The sequence below is a fragment of the Anoplopoma fimbria genome, chromosome 13 (assembly GCF_027596085.1).
Source record: "Anoplopoma fimbria isolate UVic2021 breed Golden Eagle Sablefish chromosome 13, Afim_UVic_2022, whole genome shotgun sequence".
In the NCBI taxonomy this organism is placed as follows: domain Eukaryota; kingdom Metazoa; phylum Chordata; class Actinopteri; order Perciformes; family Anoplopomatidae; genus Anoplopoma; species Anoplopoma fimbria.
In genome coordinates this window covers 16,591,018-16,607,158 of record NC_072461.1, presented here as the reverse complement: position 1 = coordinate 16,607,158, position 16,141 = coordinate 16,591,018, and the positions used below count along the sequence as shown (strand labels likewise).

General features: G+C 40.7%; 2 protein-coding genes across 2 annotated transcripts; both read right to left on the bottom strand.

Moving 5' to 3' along the window:
- Positions 1 to 825: 825 nt before the first annotated feature.
- elmod3 (ELMO/CED-12 domain containing 3) lies at positions 826 to 7,766 on the bottom strand. Its single transcript, XM_054610763.1, has 13 exons — positions 7,695 to 7,766; positions 5,717 to 6,547; positions 4,843 to 4,914; positions 4,682 to 4,756; positions 4,528 to 4,594; positions 4,110 to 4,172; positions 3,928 to 4,016; positions 3,468 to 3,591; positions 3,222 to 3,344; positions 2,718 to 2,848; positions 2,319 to 2,395; positions 2,077 to 2,204; positions 826 to 1,106 (listed from the first exon to the last, which is right to left on the bottom strand). The coding sequence occupies exons 2-13, from the start codon at positions 5,750 to 5,752 to the stop codon at positions 865 to 867; spliced, it is 1,227 nt and encodes a 408-aa protein (XP_054466738.1). The 5' UTR covers positions 5,753 to 6,547; positions 7,695 to 7,766; the 3' UTR covers positions 826 to 864.
- Positions 7,767 to 9,811: 2,045 nt separating this feature from the next.
- On the bottom strand, positions 9,812 to 11,637 carry star (steroidogenic acute regulatory protein). Its single transcript, XM_054611036.1, has 7 exons — positions 11,574 to 11,637; positions 11,240 to 11,347; positions 11,000 to 11,130; positions 10,626 to 10,784; positions 10,318 to 10,502; positions 10,071 to 10,164; positions 9,812 to 9,931 (listed from the first exon to the last, which is right to left on the bottom strand). Exons 1-7 carry the CDS (start codon positions 11,635 to 11,637, stop codon positions 9,812 to 9,814), a joined length of 861 nt encoding a protein of 286 aa, XP_054467011.1.
- Positions 11,638 to 16,141: the final 4,504 nt, after the last annotated feature.

The following is a 16,141-nucleotide window of genomic DNA, read 5'->3' as shown; positions in this document are numbered from 1 at the left end:
GTTCACGCTCTAATAGAGAATGCAAAGTCATCACACTTTGAAAGCAAGCTGCATTCAAAGTCTGCAGTGTGAGATATTTGAGAACAGCATCTACTGGCAATTTCTTCTCCCTACTCAAAAAATGATCTAACCACCCTGGGTTTTCTATCTGCCGCTCTCCATTCATGAGAGAAAACCTGCTTCTTGTTAGCTCTGTAGAAGGGCTTAAAAGTGGTTTAGTTATCTCTTATCACCATAAAGTTAACGGAGCATTTAACAATATGCATTTTGAGCTGTAAGCTTGCTCGTGTGACGGAGCTTTATCTTAGAGCGAGCGAGAACGTCAAGCTTGTTAAGAAGCCATTCCATGCCATGCTCCCCCACTCTGCAATGTTAACATACCCTGATTGAGAGATCCTCGGGACATAAGTGTCTGCGTTTTGGACTTCTAGGCAGGTAAAGTTTAACCAAGAATTTGGCAGCCATCAATTTGGCTCCAAAATCCACAGAAAAGTGCAACTATCACTTTGTGTTTCTGACCTGCATCAGCTCTTTATATTTGACTGTTCTATGTTCTCTGTTTAAAAAAATAAATTAATCATTAATAAAAAAAAAAAATCAAACTGAACTGAAAGACCCCCAAGCTTAATCTGATCAAAGTGCAGCACCCCAGCATTAGTGGAAGGAGTAAAGGTGTTTGTATAGGTTCAGATAGCAGGTCCTAGATCAGGGACTGGTGGGGTTTTAGCTCTCTGAGAGTAAGCCACACACACATACTGTTATATATCTAATCACAAACAAGATTAATCTCTCTCACGCACAAACACACTCACTCACTCACTCACTCACTCACTCACTCACTCACTCACACACACAGAGTCTAGCTTAGATGAGTCTGGCCTCTCCCTCCATGTCTGGCGGAAGTTCACACACTCCTGTGAAGTGCATCTCCTTTCCCTTGCTTCCCTGTCCCGAACCGGCTCTGGCCCCCAGGCAAGGAGAGGGCTGTTGGGCCTGAGGGTCTGGCGATGTCCCACGGGGGATTCCACCTGCCCGCCTCTCTTTCAGGAAGACCTCTAGTCGGCGCAGCATCTGCTTGGGGTTCTTTTTGGCAAACAGCTCCACTTCTGAAGGGTTAGAAAAACACAGAGACTGTGGAGATTCATGCTGGTATGACAATCTGTGGTTAACTGTGCTTCTGCAGTCTGAGTGTTGAGTCTAATGCAGAGACCTGTGAGTCTGTTTTAAAGGTTGAGTTCAACATTTTTGAGCATACATGAGAAGATTGATACCACTTGCACAGCTGTCCATTAAATGCCAAGCCAAAGCTAGCAGCAGGTTAAGCTATTTTCCTGTTTCCTGTTTTGTACCAACTGTGTTCTACGCAGTGTTACAAGCTGCATCGCTTCATATTTAACTGACAGATATAAGAGTGCTATAGATCTTCTCATTTACCTTTCAGCCTGATTTAATGTGGTTGATTGGTTAAAAGAGTAAGTAAAAATCATGGCAAAAACATGTAAAAGAATGGTCCAACAATCTAGCACTCCTATAACATTATAGAACTTTTTAATTTCACACATTCTCCTATTTGTCAAAACAATGCGACTAGAGGTTTGGTTGTGTTATGCTAATAGTGTCTTATGTAGTGTCGGTCTGATAGCCTTAAACAGAGGTGAGGGGCATCTAAAGAGGTCTGGTAAGCTTACTTCTTTCTAACTCCACACGCACAGATTTTATTTAGTTTTCAAACTTGTAGTATCCAGACCCGACCAACACTGACTGTCCTGATCCCTTTAGGCAATTTATCTAATTTCAGTCAGCTCCCTCTGGAGCCAGAAAAGGCTTTATAAATGTTTTTTTTTTTTACATGTGCAGTGGTACTGACCAAGACCTGTAGACAGACTTTGATGTGTAAAAGTGGTGGTGTTCCCCTTTCCTGATGCATTACTATTTAAGGAAGAAATTAAGAGAAACTACAATACATGCAACACTTTCACCGGAATAAAATGCATCAACAGATCTTCTCATTACAAATGAACAAACATCCTTAAAAGGTGGCTTTTGATCCTAGAAACAGTACACCACTTTCTTTACCTTTTAGTACAAAGCCAGAGTCAACGATGGTCTTCTGTTGGGTCTTCCACAGTTGGTACAGGTGCAAATACGTGGCGACGTAGAACTCATTCAGCACACCAACCACTTGCTGCCGACGATTGCACTCCCTGGCAAGACCCAAGACAAAGTTGGTGAAGAGGTACGATGTGACACCAAGGCAGCAAGCCACATACATACTCAAGAGGATGCAGTAAAACAAAAAATGAGGACCAGTGACCTACTTGGACAAGGCCTCCTCTCTGAGTACTTGCAGAGCGATGCGGGTCATGTTGATTGACATCACACTGAATGGAAAGTTCTAAACCAAAGAAAATACACAAGGAAACGTAGGTCCACATGGAGTACATATAGAGGTTACGAGACCAAGGCCTGAAACAAGCTCGTTTTTTTAGCTGACTTTATTGATCCCTGAGGGAAATTCTCTCTCGTCTCGCTCTGGTTCCCTTTACAGGGAGGACAAAGGTCAGGGTCAGCTACAAAGTAGCACGCCTGGAGTGGTAGGTGTTTCAATGTCGCTGAGGGATTAGTGAAATCTGATTCCACGATAAAACACATGCATGCACAAATTAGCTGACTCTGCTGGCATGGGCAATTAAATTGCTATTATGACCCGGTGATACCTGTTCAGGGTGTTGTGATAACTTGTAGATGTCTCTAGCCAACGGTAGAGTCTCTGGGTCCATCACAAAGTACAGCGTATGCATCAGTCCTAGGAAACCAGTGCCACGTAGGTCAGTGGCTGGGTCTGTACCTGCAGCACAGAAAACAAACCAACACAGAGACAATGCAACAACACATTGAGTCACAATGTTTCCTTATTGATACGGTCAATTATTTAGGATATATAACTCTCTTTTCAAAAAGAAATATTATAGCATCACACAGAGGCTTCAGAACTGTCTTTTAAATAATGACCGCATATATTTAGAGAAGCATTTCTTACTGTAGAAATACAATGTGTTGCATTGACCGTAGCTTGAATACCTTAACATTCTTTAAAAATGAAAAGCAAATACATTTTGAAATGAAAGAGAAGTTTACTAGCGAGACTAATTTAATATGAACATCTACAGACTTGAACCACTGTATCTACAGTAAAGGAGCAAACAGAGTACATCTCTCACCCTGAAAGCCGATGTTTTCCCAGTGCGCCCCAAAGCGAGGACAGTCCAGCCTGCTGCCAATCAGCCTCTTATAAATGGTCTGGAGGACACGCATGTGGACTGTTTGGCTGTTGTCCACATGGCCTATAGAGAACACATACGCAAACAAATATGCAGGAATGAACATCTGTGGTTTATTGGACACACTCGTGAGTTTTACACATGGCGGGATTATAACGCAAACAAGCCCATCAAACACACACTCACACTGTGCGATGGCAAAGACCAGATCCCTCTCCTCCAGGAGTTCCCTGTGCAGCCGTGGAGGGCCGAAGAGGAAATGTGTGATCGCGGCAAGACCTGTCCTGCGTAGGGTTGGCTGGATGTTCTTCTACAAATGGCGGTTGGGGCAAAAATACAACAACATTTTAAAACTATAGTTAAGTAAGCAAATCCAAAAGTATCCACTTGATTCTTATGTAAATATTTGCATCATAATGGCTAGACAAGAGCATTGCAATTTAATTTTACTCAAATAATTATATTTTTGGCTGGATGTATGCATGTCACTTTCTTACCCACACACTGTAAATTCTTGATTTATCTCACCGACAAGTGATGCAGGTCTTTATGTGTCTAACCAAACTGCTACTTCTGCTATTATTCGAGAGCTGGCCATTATTGAAATTTAGAAAGTTGAGAATTTTGAATAAGTACGGTTTCTTACCAACAAGTCCCCGAGGTCTGTGGTCTGGAAGTACTGCAGGGCTTCATTGAAGGAGATGAGCGGAGTAGGGTTTGAGTCCTCAGTGATAGCTGGAGGATTTCACATAAAAAGTTTATCTTTTAGAACAGCAACATAAAGACAAGCTCTCAGTATCTTCAGTGATACAGCAAGACGCATCTGACCTGGTTGGATGTTCTCCAGTGCCTCCCACTCTTCTCTGGCCTTTTCCAACTCCACATTTTCCTCTGTAGAGATAATAACAAAATAAGGTAGAAGACAAACTAACACAGCCAACTGTGTCACACACACACAAACTTCACCAGGAGCCCATATAGGTGATGAGTAACTTCTCAGCCAATGGGCTATGGTGCAATGGCCGACACCCATCCAATTCATTCTCAATCATAAATCCTTCCTCTCTAACAGACCTGCATCACTCAGAGTGGGCCACTGAGACCCTTAGCTTACTCCAAGCAGGCAACCTGCACTCCTGAGGGAGGTTTTACCTGCAGCAGCTGCCTGGTATCTAGGATACACTGTCTCACATTCCGGTGGGAAGAGGATGTGAGACAAAGGAGAGGTTGTGTGAGAGTTTATTACCTGCAGGCTTAGGCTGGTCCCCTCCTGCCAAGGTCTGCAGAAGACCATTCTGCTTCAGTGCTGAAATCTGGACAATTACCAAATAATGGATTACGTTACATTCAGGGAGGGACATGTTGGTTGCAGTGAGATGCTAAAAATGAAAATGAATTACCGGCAGGGATCTGAGTGGTGCATTGCCGTTGGTGTGGTCTTTGACATTATGACTAATAATCAGTCCGTTCATGACCTGTGAAGACAAAAGTTTGAATAGTAAATTAATAAATAAAATCCCAACTAATTGCAATGGATCAAGGATAAGTGATTTTTACTCACAGGCTTATGGTTGGAGTGTCCATTGGTGATATCCTCTAATGGTTTAAATTCACGGGACAAACCATTCAGGCCCTAACAGGAGGGCAGCAACACAGAGCAGATGTTTCAGACATGTATACAATTTAAAAGTAGCACAGCTTTCACTGCTTTTAAGACAAGGCAATTCATTATCATATCATCCTTCTTTATTTTTTTGTAGCTCTGACTGCTCCGATATCTAATACTAAGTTGTGAAAAACATTAAGTACAACAAGCCAAATTAAATCTCAGAGCTGTTTTAGAAGTTGTACACTTTGAAACACTTATTCTGTCTTATTCGGTTGCTTCTTGTGTTGGTAGATCCAGTAATTTGAGGGACACTTCCGTTGAGGAAAACTTTCCTGTTTCCTGTTACGTTGCAACCAGCCAGGCAGGGGACAACCTTATCCAACATTTACAAAAAAAGGGGCACACAAGGATAGAGGCCAGGGAGCAACAAGTAATGTTACGGCTAGAAAAACCAAGGTGGGGATAAGGGAAATGCCATGTCAGCTGTTGCCATAGCAACATGCCAAGCAAGCCAGACCAGAGCTTACACCTAAAGAGAGACAACTTTTTACCTTAGGCCTTAATTTACACACGTGACATAACTGCTTAAACAAATTAGCTCTTAATTGTTTATTAAACAGTGTGGTACAGGAAAGGAACGTTTATCCCTGAGGGTGACTAAATCAATATGGCAACAGTGTTAAGACAGCACCTACTTCCATGCTGTTGACCAACACAGCAGGTGTTGCTTTCTGTCTTAATGGTGTTAAGTTGCCGTAAACCCCAAACACTGGAATAAGATTAAACGGTTACAAATGTTGAGTCCAAAGGTGAAATAATACAATACCTCAGTGTGGGATGTGACATCAATGTCTTCTTCCATTGCATATGAGTAATATGTGTTAGCTGGCGAGCGGTTCCTGATCCTAGCCTCTAAAGGCTTCTGTAGTCATGGACTGAGATGGGCTGAGGAGCCGATGCAAGGACCACCATGGTTTCTGTAGTGCACATTAGTAGTGACTGCAAATATCTATGCTTTTCTCCTCTTTTCCTCATATACATAGAGAACTCAATGTCCACAGTCACAAGTGTGATTTACCAAAACTATCACTTGCAGAAGAAATCCATTATGTGCCCATCATATTATTCTCCTTTTCTGTGTTGTAGCAATGATTGTGTGGTTGTGATGGCAGCTTGGTTTTATTAGCTACTATAAAGTCCAACCTTGAGGGTGTAAACTGACAGGAATGTGCAGGTATCGGTCTACAAGAGCTGACACAAGGAAATGGCTATCCATCAATGCACAAGTTTCCTGGAAACCTGCCTCCTTCCTCTTCTCCGCAGATCTGCTTGTCCGGTGGGTCCACTCCTCAGCCCCATCAGACGTACACAGATGCTGGATAATGACATTGCTGTTCAGGGCTGGGCTCTCCCTGTCCGAGACACTTCATTACTTTGGCACTCAGCACAAATCCAGTTTGCATCTAGAGGTTACCAGTACAGTTGCAGTTTAATTCACTTGAATCAAAGCTGTGTTATGTCTTCAGCCTCACGTGAAACAGCAGCTCACGTCCAAAGTAAGAAGTGAAGGTGTCCAGTGAGATGTGGGTCATGGAAAGAGTTCTTGTATGGTCAGAGTCCCGAGGAGAGGCTGTCATATGTACACAATATCTGAAAACTAGAACAAAAAGAATGATTTAACTACACAAACATTTACTCAAATACAAATTTTAAGTAGTTCATTCTTCATTATACAGCTATAAAAGTTATTTTACAAATTAAGATTTTACATATATAACATATAAAGAGCTCATGTATTTCAATGCTAAATCTTCCAACCTGTGATGCAAGTCATGCATGTTTTTTTTTGCTGTTGTTTTGTTTATCACTGTTGTAAATTTCCCCGCTGCGGGACTAATAACGGATTATCTTATCTTATCTTAATGCCATCTCTCTGGCTTAACATTGTTATCCCTTTTATTGTTTCTGCCTTTACCATGTAAAGCTCTATACAAATAAAATGTATTATTATTATAATTAGTCAAAAAGACTAACAAACAATGCAAATTGCACATTAATCACAATATAGATAATACAACAGTAAATGACTCATAGGGATATCACTTTTCTGCATTAAGTACTTTTGTTTTTGATACTTGCAATTTCACTTGAGTGTCATTTTGAATGCATTCATTGTATTTGTAAATCAGAATACTTCCCCCACTACTGTCTGCAACACAGAAATATTTTTTTAAAAGCCAAATATATAAAAAACTAAGGTGTCAAAATAAATCACTGCAGACTACATGCACTTCAACAAAAAATAAATCACAAAAATGTATGGAGTAAGTCCAACCTTATCAGATGACATTTTGCAGCTTTGACAGCTATCCTTACAGTAGCACCCTCACGTCAGCTGGCTAACATTATCTGTAGCAACCGACCAGCTAGCAGTATGTCAGCTGTAGCGACCCGCAGGCACAAAGACGCAGCTAAAGCTTCTCCTCACACCCAACATGCACCACTTGCACAGATTGCATGCAAACCAGCCACAATTGAGGAAAAACAGCTTCCCAGTTCATGTCATGAATATTAAGTGCAAAGAAGCAGCTGAGACCAAGCTATCACAAGAAAAGCCAGCTGTCAGGCTAACTAGCTGTAGCTCTGTTGAACTGTAACGGGGATGGACTCTGTGCACAAACCCGACAGCACCAACAGGATATCATCTGGTTTTGTTAATAAAGATATTAAAAAAAGCGCCACAAAACATTGCATGCTGTGGCCTGTCCGACTATATTATGCGATATGAAGCATTTCAAAAGTACCTCAGTTTCTGACTGTTTCTCCCTCCAATCTCAGCTTCCCTTCCCCCGTCCAGCGGCCACGGTAATTTCAAGTGCATCTTGGGAATTGTGGTTCCCTGTCGAACTGTATCTTCATTACGTCATTGCTCTCGCTCGCTCGCTCTCTCTCTCTCTCTCTCTCTCTCTCTCTCTCTCTCTCTCTCTCTCTCACCGATATTGTAGGCTCAGAGAACAGGGATCCTGTGACCTCCTTTTTCTATCTACGCATCCCTTCAGCACAGATGCTTTTCTTTGCTTAATATAAGGAGTTTCATGTTTTTCTGAACTTAATTATGATTATGTTCATTTTTAAAGGCCTAAAAAACAAATATTTTTCACTCGCTTAACCCATCCATAAAGCTTATAATGCGATAACTTGCCAACATTTCTCCCTGAAAGAAAAAGAGCTGATGTTTGGAGTTGTATTTCAATAAAAGACACATAGATGGAACCTGGATAAAACAACAAATTAAGATTGAATGAGGGCTGTCATGATTAACAGGGATTCGATATGACTACTAGATTGTATTCATGTGCTTATAACACTGGATCATTTTTCCTCCCCAACCCCAGATTTTCTCTGCTCCTTTATTTACACAAATGATATAACAAGATCTTCAAGTTGCAACAACTCTGCTCACATCTGCTTTTGTTAACATTTTGCAGGATTTCAAGCAGATGCCAGTTATTACCCTCTGGGACATTCTTTCAAAGAAAACATGTTTGTTTTGCATTGCACAAGACAGCGCTTGGAACTATGCTACTATTTGTTTTATTTCGAGGAGAATAAAGTCAGGATCAACCAAACTGTGCATTTGTATACGGCCTAAATTCTCAAAATGAATATGAAATGGGCTATCGCAGTTCACCGTCTATTTCACCTCAGAGGCTTTTTTCAGGCTTCAGTCAAGTCTAGTCCTACTATGTCGTAGTTGAATAACTGTGCAGAAGGGATGGAGAATATCTTGCAGCCAACTTTATCATGTGACACAGAACGTGAGACCTCTGCTCTTAAACTTAACTAGTCCTGGCCTGGAAGTGAGTTGTGAAATCTTGGATCAACACACAAAACAGGAAATATGTTACACAACTGGTGTAAATTGAGGACAGATTTCCTGTTTGGGATGAAATTCACTGTTACTCGATCTTGGGGAATGTGCTGCTGGGCTCCTCACACATCCAAATGACCCAACACCTGCTTGTTCTGGCAGACTGTCAGTCCGAAAACCCATCAAGGAACAGGCAGACATATTTTCATGGACTACATTTCTCACCGTTTAAAAAAGATCCTTTAAATCCATCCATCTCCTCCCTGTTAAAGTGGAATGATTGTACAATTGCTGTGTTGATTCCAAGATGAGTTCTAGGCTTTCAGTTTTGTTTTTTGATATTCTTTTGGTATTTTCTTGTTCTTCTTTTGGAAGTACAATCTCTACTATTCAAAGTCTGTGTAACCAGGTGTGTGTTTGGACAATGTTTTTATTCTGAAGCATGACCATTCAAATGTTTTTATGAGCTTTTATTCAGGTTCTCATGCATCATAAAAGGGCAGAGTAATCATTCTCCAAATTGCTTTTTCAACAGCACAATAAAAGCATAAAAACATAAATAACAATGACATTGCAATAGTTTTTTCACTTGGCAGTCATTGTAATGTAATGCATCTGCGCAGCATCAATAAATAAAACACTGAAATAAAAGTACAATTTAACAACAGAGGGAGGAACAATACCGTTATTGGGTGTGAGTGAGGGTGTTGTCAGAAGGAAGCAATGTGCAGTTTTACTGCTCATGCTGACTCAATGTATCTGCTAAGGTAGAGTGGAGGGATATGAATGAATGTGTCAGAAATTATAATCTAATTTTCTATCAAGAGGGCAAGAAAAACACACATTTGCGAATTGAAACCAACATCTGTGCTCAGATTTTCTTAAAATCTCAGACAAGCATCATCTTCATCTGATCTCCTTAATACATTCTGGATTATCGTATTGTTTCAGCAGTTATAAGCTGACGTTTGATTTTTTTTAATAATGAGCGCAGTTTGCTCCTCTGACACTGTTAAGCGCACTGTGCCAAAGCTCAAGAGGCATCTTGTGTCAGCAGGCATGAGCCATCTCCATAGAAACATTATTAGCCATCCGTTGCCTGAGGTGGTTGGCAAAGTCCACCTGCGTCTGAGAGAGCACTTTGTTTATGATCGTCTTTGGGATCCAGCCCTGCAGACGACAAAGACAAAGACAATGTTACATTGTGTTACATAATGTTTAGATACTTAACGCTGTTTTACTTTTAGTTCCTGAATACATTTCAATACGGATCAGTGTGGTAACTTTGGTAAAAATAAAAGTGACAAACCTTTAGATCTATACTTAGTAACCAGGTGAACTTGGTCTTATTTGGGTCTTCAGCACAGGGCTTCATGACGATGCAGGTCGGCCCATTCTCCCCCCTGAAAAATGAAAAGATCAATGTACAACATCAGTTTAAACTGCATGAGTTATTCCTAACCATCTATTGCACATAAATAGCCTATTTACTCCGAATATAAATGCATGCACATATCACAACAGGTAAATAATTTCTCCCTCAGGTGAGAGCTCACCTCACCACACCCCTCTGCTCAGGCATCTTCGTGTGCTGAGTTGACATTCCTGCCAGGAAGCAGGTGGAGCCCCGGCGCTTGGCACAGCGGACGCTGACAAAGTCCCTCGGTCCCACCACATTGCCGGGTGTCTCTGCAGCAACCTCATGGGTAACCATTGTGTCCTGGCCGATCTTTTGAAGAATCTGTGGGATCCCATTGTAAAAATCGATCTGCGTTCTTGGAATGATATGAACTATATGTCTCGTCGCAGAATCTGAAGGGATCTCTGTTCATATTCCAACCCCCTGGTGCTGCCTCTCTCTTACCTTGACCTGTTTGACGTTAGGGTTCCACTCCCCCATTTGCTCCATATTTCCCACCAGCTCCTCGTAAAGATTGTCAGGGTGCTGCTCCAACATCACCTCCAGCTTGAACACCTTCCCAATGTCAGGCAACACCTTACTCAGGACTTTGTCTCCGTTTGCCTGAGGAGGGGCGTAAAGAAGTAATGGAAGGGCTCACATATTTTCTCTCACATTTGAAAACATATATAGTGGATATGTCACGTTATCTATTCTCATCATCAGAACTGTCATTCTTAAGACCTGTACCTTTCAAAGTCCCTACAGCTGTAATGTTTGAATTTATAAATGCTTAGTGAAATATTCTTCTATTCTGTGTGTCTTGTCTCAGTACTCACGGCTACAGTTTCAATCGTCCAGCCGTCTTGTTCGCTGAGGATGCTGATGGCCTTCTGTAGTGCATCCTCACCTTGCTTCACATAAGACATCTCTTCCTCGTTGTAACCCCGCTCTTCTTCAATCCGAGAACCTTGGAAGTGAAATATGTCAGTAAACTTCCACTATTATGTTTCTGTATTTTTAAGTCTGATACTCAATGGCAGCATTATTTCTATCTGTCACAACATGTAACAACTCACTGAGGAGGGAGCTTCGTCGGCGGACCTGGCTGATCCAGTTACTGGGGCCCGGCCCTGCCAGTCTGTTCAGCTCATGATGAATGGCCACAATGGCGTTCTTCCTTAAACCTGTGAGGCAGAAGCAAAAAATACACAGTTACTACAATACTAAATAAATTGATTGCACAGAAAAGAGGATAACAATATCAGTTTTATCCTTATTCTTCCTTCATTTTTTCATTCAGCCACACTGACCGTCAGCTCTATGCAGATCTCCACTAAGAAAACGACCAAAAAAAAAACAGGCCAAGGTAAGATGGCTCAATGTCAGTCTAAACAGGACTGTCTCACTAACCTGTCATGTTCCTCGTATGCCGATAGGAGATGCCAGCACACAGTTTGAAGGTTGCAGGCAGCATTTTCTGTTAAAGGAGTTTGTTGCAGCTTAAAGAGAACTAGAAAAAGTGTAAAAGCAAGTCGATCACAAAGGTTAAATTTGTGGCTGAGCTGTAAAACTTCTTGAAAGAAGTGAAGGGACAGCTGAGAGGACTGTAGAGAAGATTTCGGATTTCTAACTGTGAAGGTTTGAAAGTGTCTGTATATATAGGAGCAGTACCCACAAGGCCGTCGGGCTATCACCACGCAGATAAACACACATCACCTCACTGTTCCAACGGCCATGTCGCCAAGGTTGCGTGGCGGACATGACGAGCAAGTCTCAGACTCTCACAAACATTGTGTCAGATAACGTCCGGCCCATGTCCACTGCATTGCTCACGTGCACACATGCACACACACACACACACACACACACACACACACACACACACACACACACACACACACACACACACACACACACACACACACACACACACACACACACACACACACACACACACACACACACACACACACACGTTCACAAACATTCCCATACCAGTGGGTGATATAAGAGAGACCGCCTCTCATCAGTGATGAACATACCTAAAAGAGAGGTCAGTGGGAGGGACCCTGAGTGACTCATCCATCCCTTAAGGGTCCATTACAGCCTAAACACTCATTGGAATTTGGGGACCAAAAAAATCCATTCAGTTTGGCTTGTTTCTTCCTTGTTATGCTTGATATCTTAGTATGAGCTAGAAGCATATCTCTGGTGTAATTTTCACTTAGTGGAAATGACCAGCCATTAATCCTAATGTTCTGTTTGTGGTCATTGAGACTTTAGGCTCTCTTTAACAGCTCAAAAAACTTACTCAACACTGTTTTATCACCTTCATACTTACAGAATCTTTCTTGATTTTATGAGAATTGCTTATAAACATGATTTTGAACTGATGACATGGTTAAGAAAATAAATGGAAGCATTACTATATATACTATACAGTAAGCATATCAGTAACCGGTGTTGACAATACTGTAAGTCTATTTGTATTTCTGTTACTGGAGTTTTTATAACAGTTGGTTCATATAAAGTCGAACAGGAAGACTTTTTGTCCCCAAACAAAAGTCACATCGCTACGTAGCTGACTTACTGCACATGTCTTTGTCAGTGACTGTACATGTCTTGGTCAGGAATAAATGTATATTTGTTCCTTCATATTACATATAAAATACAAAACATTAAATATTTTCATATTTCATTACCTACAGCAAATGGGGCAAGTCTTCTATATATAAATATATAAAACAGATCATGTAAGCTACAATATACTCAGTCAACCTACCCTTTAAAAGTGAAGGTTAAACAAAACTACTCAGTGGGGGTTTAATTTTGTCCAATAACAACCCTGTCAGTTTTTCCATGGCGGTTAGACTTGTCAAACACATCACATTTCATAACACCGACATCAAACATCAGCCTCATTATTCTGCTTCGGCCTCTTTTAGTGAGATTGAATCACTCTTTTGACGTTTTTCCAAAAGGCTTGCTTAATCTTCCAATAGCGCAACCATGATCTGTTAATAACATGTTTTATCAAGCTGCTCATATATTTTGACAACCTTGCTTACTCCGTCCAAGCACAATCCAAACTATCTAACATCAATATTGCCTCGGCGCCTCGGCGAGCTGCGCGTCAAACATGCATTCAGAGTCAACAGTGCACTGGACTACAGAAATGAAAACCTGTCAAGAGAGCAGCAGGCCATCTGATTAGTCAACAGAGAAAACAGTAACATATGAATAAATCCTAAAGAAAGACTGAAGTCACCTTAACCTGCAACCTCACGTCCCTCTGGCTAGATGGCAGAATTATCCATCAGACGCTCTGGCCTTCTGCAGGGTGAGTTCTCTCGTTTAATATGGGAACACACAGACCTAGTACTATCTCAGCCACGTGGACTGACCACACGCCCAAGTCTCTTGTACAGTAAAGCTCTTTTTTCTGAGACAAAGAATTAGGAGCAAAAGTGGGTCATATGCTCGTTTCTAATGGCTCACTATTTGACAAGAGCAGCATTTTGCTTTAATGAGCCTCAGTCCTGCGTGGGGCAAACTGCAATTCCCAAATGTGGATCTCAAACTGGTGCAGGTATAAGAATGTTACTACATTACGATGTGTGTTTCAGTCTTAACACCTAAAAGGCTTGTTTGATTGGATAATGACGTTGGAACTCAGTACCTTTAAAAAAATAAGTTTTTCTTTTACTCGTATGCATTGGATTTTTATTTCCAGGTCTGAAAGTCAGTCTTTTATCGGCAGTATGATGGACTGGCAAAGGGTCATGTCTCATATTTTTGACTTCATAATGTTGATTATTTATATATTTTTTAACACCTACGGGGCATGAAGTAATGGAAATATCATATACTTGCACAATAGACAAATAAAGTTCAGTTAATAAATGTACCGGGAGACAATAGGTCTACATAGAGGAAAGGTCTGTCTTCAAACAAGAAGACATGCCCATAAGTGCAATGAAAGAGTTTTTCATTGCTGTATTAGTCAAAGCGTTTTAGTATGAAGTACTACTAGCTTTGGTTGAATTAAGGAATATATATAAATATATATATATATAAATTAATATATTTTTACTAGAAACTTGTAACATGAGACAACAACTATCCTTCAGATAAATTGAGTTATGGACTCTAAGCAGGTATCCCAAGTACTCATCTTTTGAAACACTCACCTTATGATGCACCTGCACATTAACTTTCTACCAGATCTGTACTGTACGAGTGTGTTAAGATATATTGTATTCCTGGTTCATAATGATTTTAATAAAGTATTGCAAATAATAATACTACAAAACTGTATTATAACACACAATCCTCTAGTATTGCGTCACCATGAAGATGAGAGCTTTGCTGTCAACTGTTCAATGTATGAAGATTTCCAAAGAAATGGTTAATAGGGATATAGTATCTCCAATCATTTAGCTGTATTTTAAAATGAACAAGGAAATGTTCAGTGGCCACATGGACAGATGAGGAAAGAAAATAAAGAGACAGGCAAACTGTGGAGTACTCAAACTATAGCACAGAGTTTATTGGGACTTGAAGGACACAGTGGGTTTGGCTTTCACATGCACTCAGCACTTTGCTGTACATCACATTAGGAAGGAGAATTCCCTCATTGACCCTCACCTCTCCATCCTTCCAAAACTGTGTGAGTCTGTGTGTATTTGTGTGTTTGTGCTGATGCGTTCCCCAGCAAAAAATACAGAGCATGACAGTCAGAAAATAAACAAAGTCCTGATGTCTGTGTGGGCATTGTCTGGGAGATCATGCTGATAAGGAGGCACTTCAGTCTGATTCTGATTTTCTTTTTTTTAATATCAAGTACGCATAGAATAGAAAAAAAAACAGGCTGCTTGCTTGAGATCTGCAAGGACTATTACAATGACTGCTTGGACCAGCTTTCAATACCTCACAAAAGGAAAATACCACATTCCTAAAACAAGCAGAAGAGAGTGAGCTCTTCCTCTCTTTCAATTGGTTGTGCTGCTGTGAGAAGGCCACTTGTCTGCGGGATCCTCTGGCATATTCCTCTCCTCCTCTGCTCTGACATGGATGAATGTGACCGATTAAAATAAAAATCAGATGAGATAAACCTTTCACAAAGTCGTTTTCTAACCTGCCACAAACAAGGGAAAGGCTCTTCAGTTTCGTGAGGTTTTTTTAAAAGCATGTTAAGTGTAAAGGGGCCAAATATAAAAAACTGTAGATGTGACAACAATGGTGATGCAGCGATATATCTTTTAAATGAAAAAAGGCATAGGGAGAGCAAGAACACTTTAGATTCAGACGCAGTAGACAAGCGGTGTTTTACAATATCAATACAATAATGTGCCTTGATGATCAGAGGTAAAAACATGTTCATTTGATGAAGAAAGAGCATGGCAGTTTTAATTGTGCAACTTGTAAGTCAGGCTGAGTGCATGTGTTTCCCTCCACTCCACAGGGGACTGTGCAGAAAAATTGAGCAAAAAAAAAAAAATTCTAGATTTCTGTTTCTGTACAGCATATTATTTCGTTTCCACATAATGTCAAATATAAAGTGACACTGTAAACCGATGGAGACATCCTGTGTTGTACAGTATGCGATGGTAACATCAGTGGAATGAGGTATGCAGAAGCGAAAAGGGATACAGCTGTCCATACTTACACTTGTCCATGCAATGAAAACACAACACGATTCTCACAATTCTGTCTTTGTATGTCTATCTGATTGTGTATGTACTGTATGTATTAAGCGATATGATATGTCTGGAGGCTCATATTGAGAGAAAGTGTATAAAACGGGTCACACATTCTGATCTTCCTGTGGTTCTAAACGACGGCTGAAAACCTTCAAAAGACAATAAATCAACATGACAACAGTATCACAAAACTAAACCGTAATCTTTGGCCTGAGCGTACGCAAGGCAATGTACTTTATGTGTTGAGGTTGTTGAGGTGATGTGTTCTGAATGTTA

Excerpts from the sequence above, each read along its gene's own strand:
- star (XM_054611036.1), bottom strand. The coding sequence starts at position 11,637 with ATGCTGCCTGCAACCTTCAAACTGTGTGCTGGCATCTCCTATCGGCAT. Across the intron at positions 10,503-10,625 it reads CTAACGTCAAACAGGTCAAG|ATTCTTCAAAAGATCGGCCA; the intron begins GTAAGAGAGAGG and ends GGGATCCCACAG. Across the intron at positions 10,165-10,317 it reads GAGCAGAGGGGTGTGGTGAG|GGGGGAGAATGGGCCGACCT; the intron begins GTGAGCTCTCAC and ends TTCATTTTTCAG.
- elmod3 (XM_054610763.1), bottom strand. The coding sequence starts at position 5,752 with ATGGAAGAAGACATTGATGTCACATCCCACACTGAG. Across the intron at positions 4,595-4,681 it reads CACCACTCAGATCCCTGCCG|ATTTCAGCACTGAAGCAGAA; the intron begins GTAATTCATTTT and ends GTAATTGTCCAG. Across the intron at positions 3,345-3,467 it reads GGTCTTTGCCATCGCACAGT|GCCATGTGGACAACAGCCAA; the intron begins GTGAGTGTGTGT and ends TGTTCTCTATAG.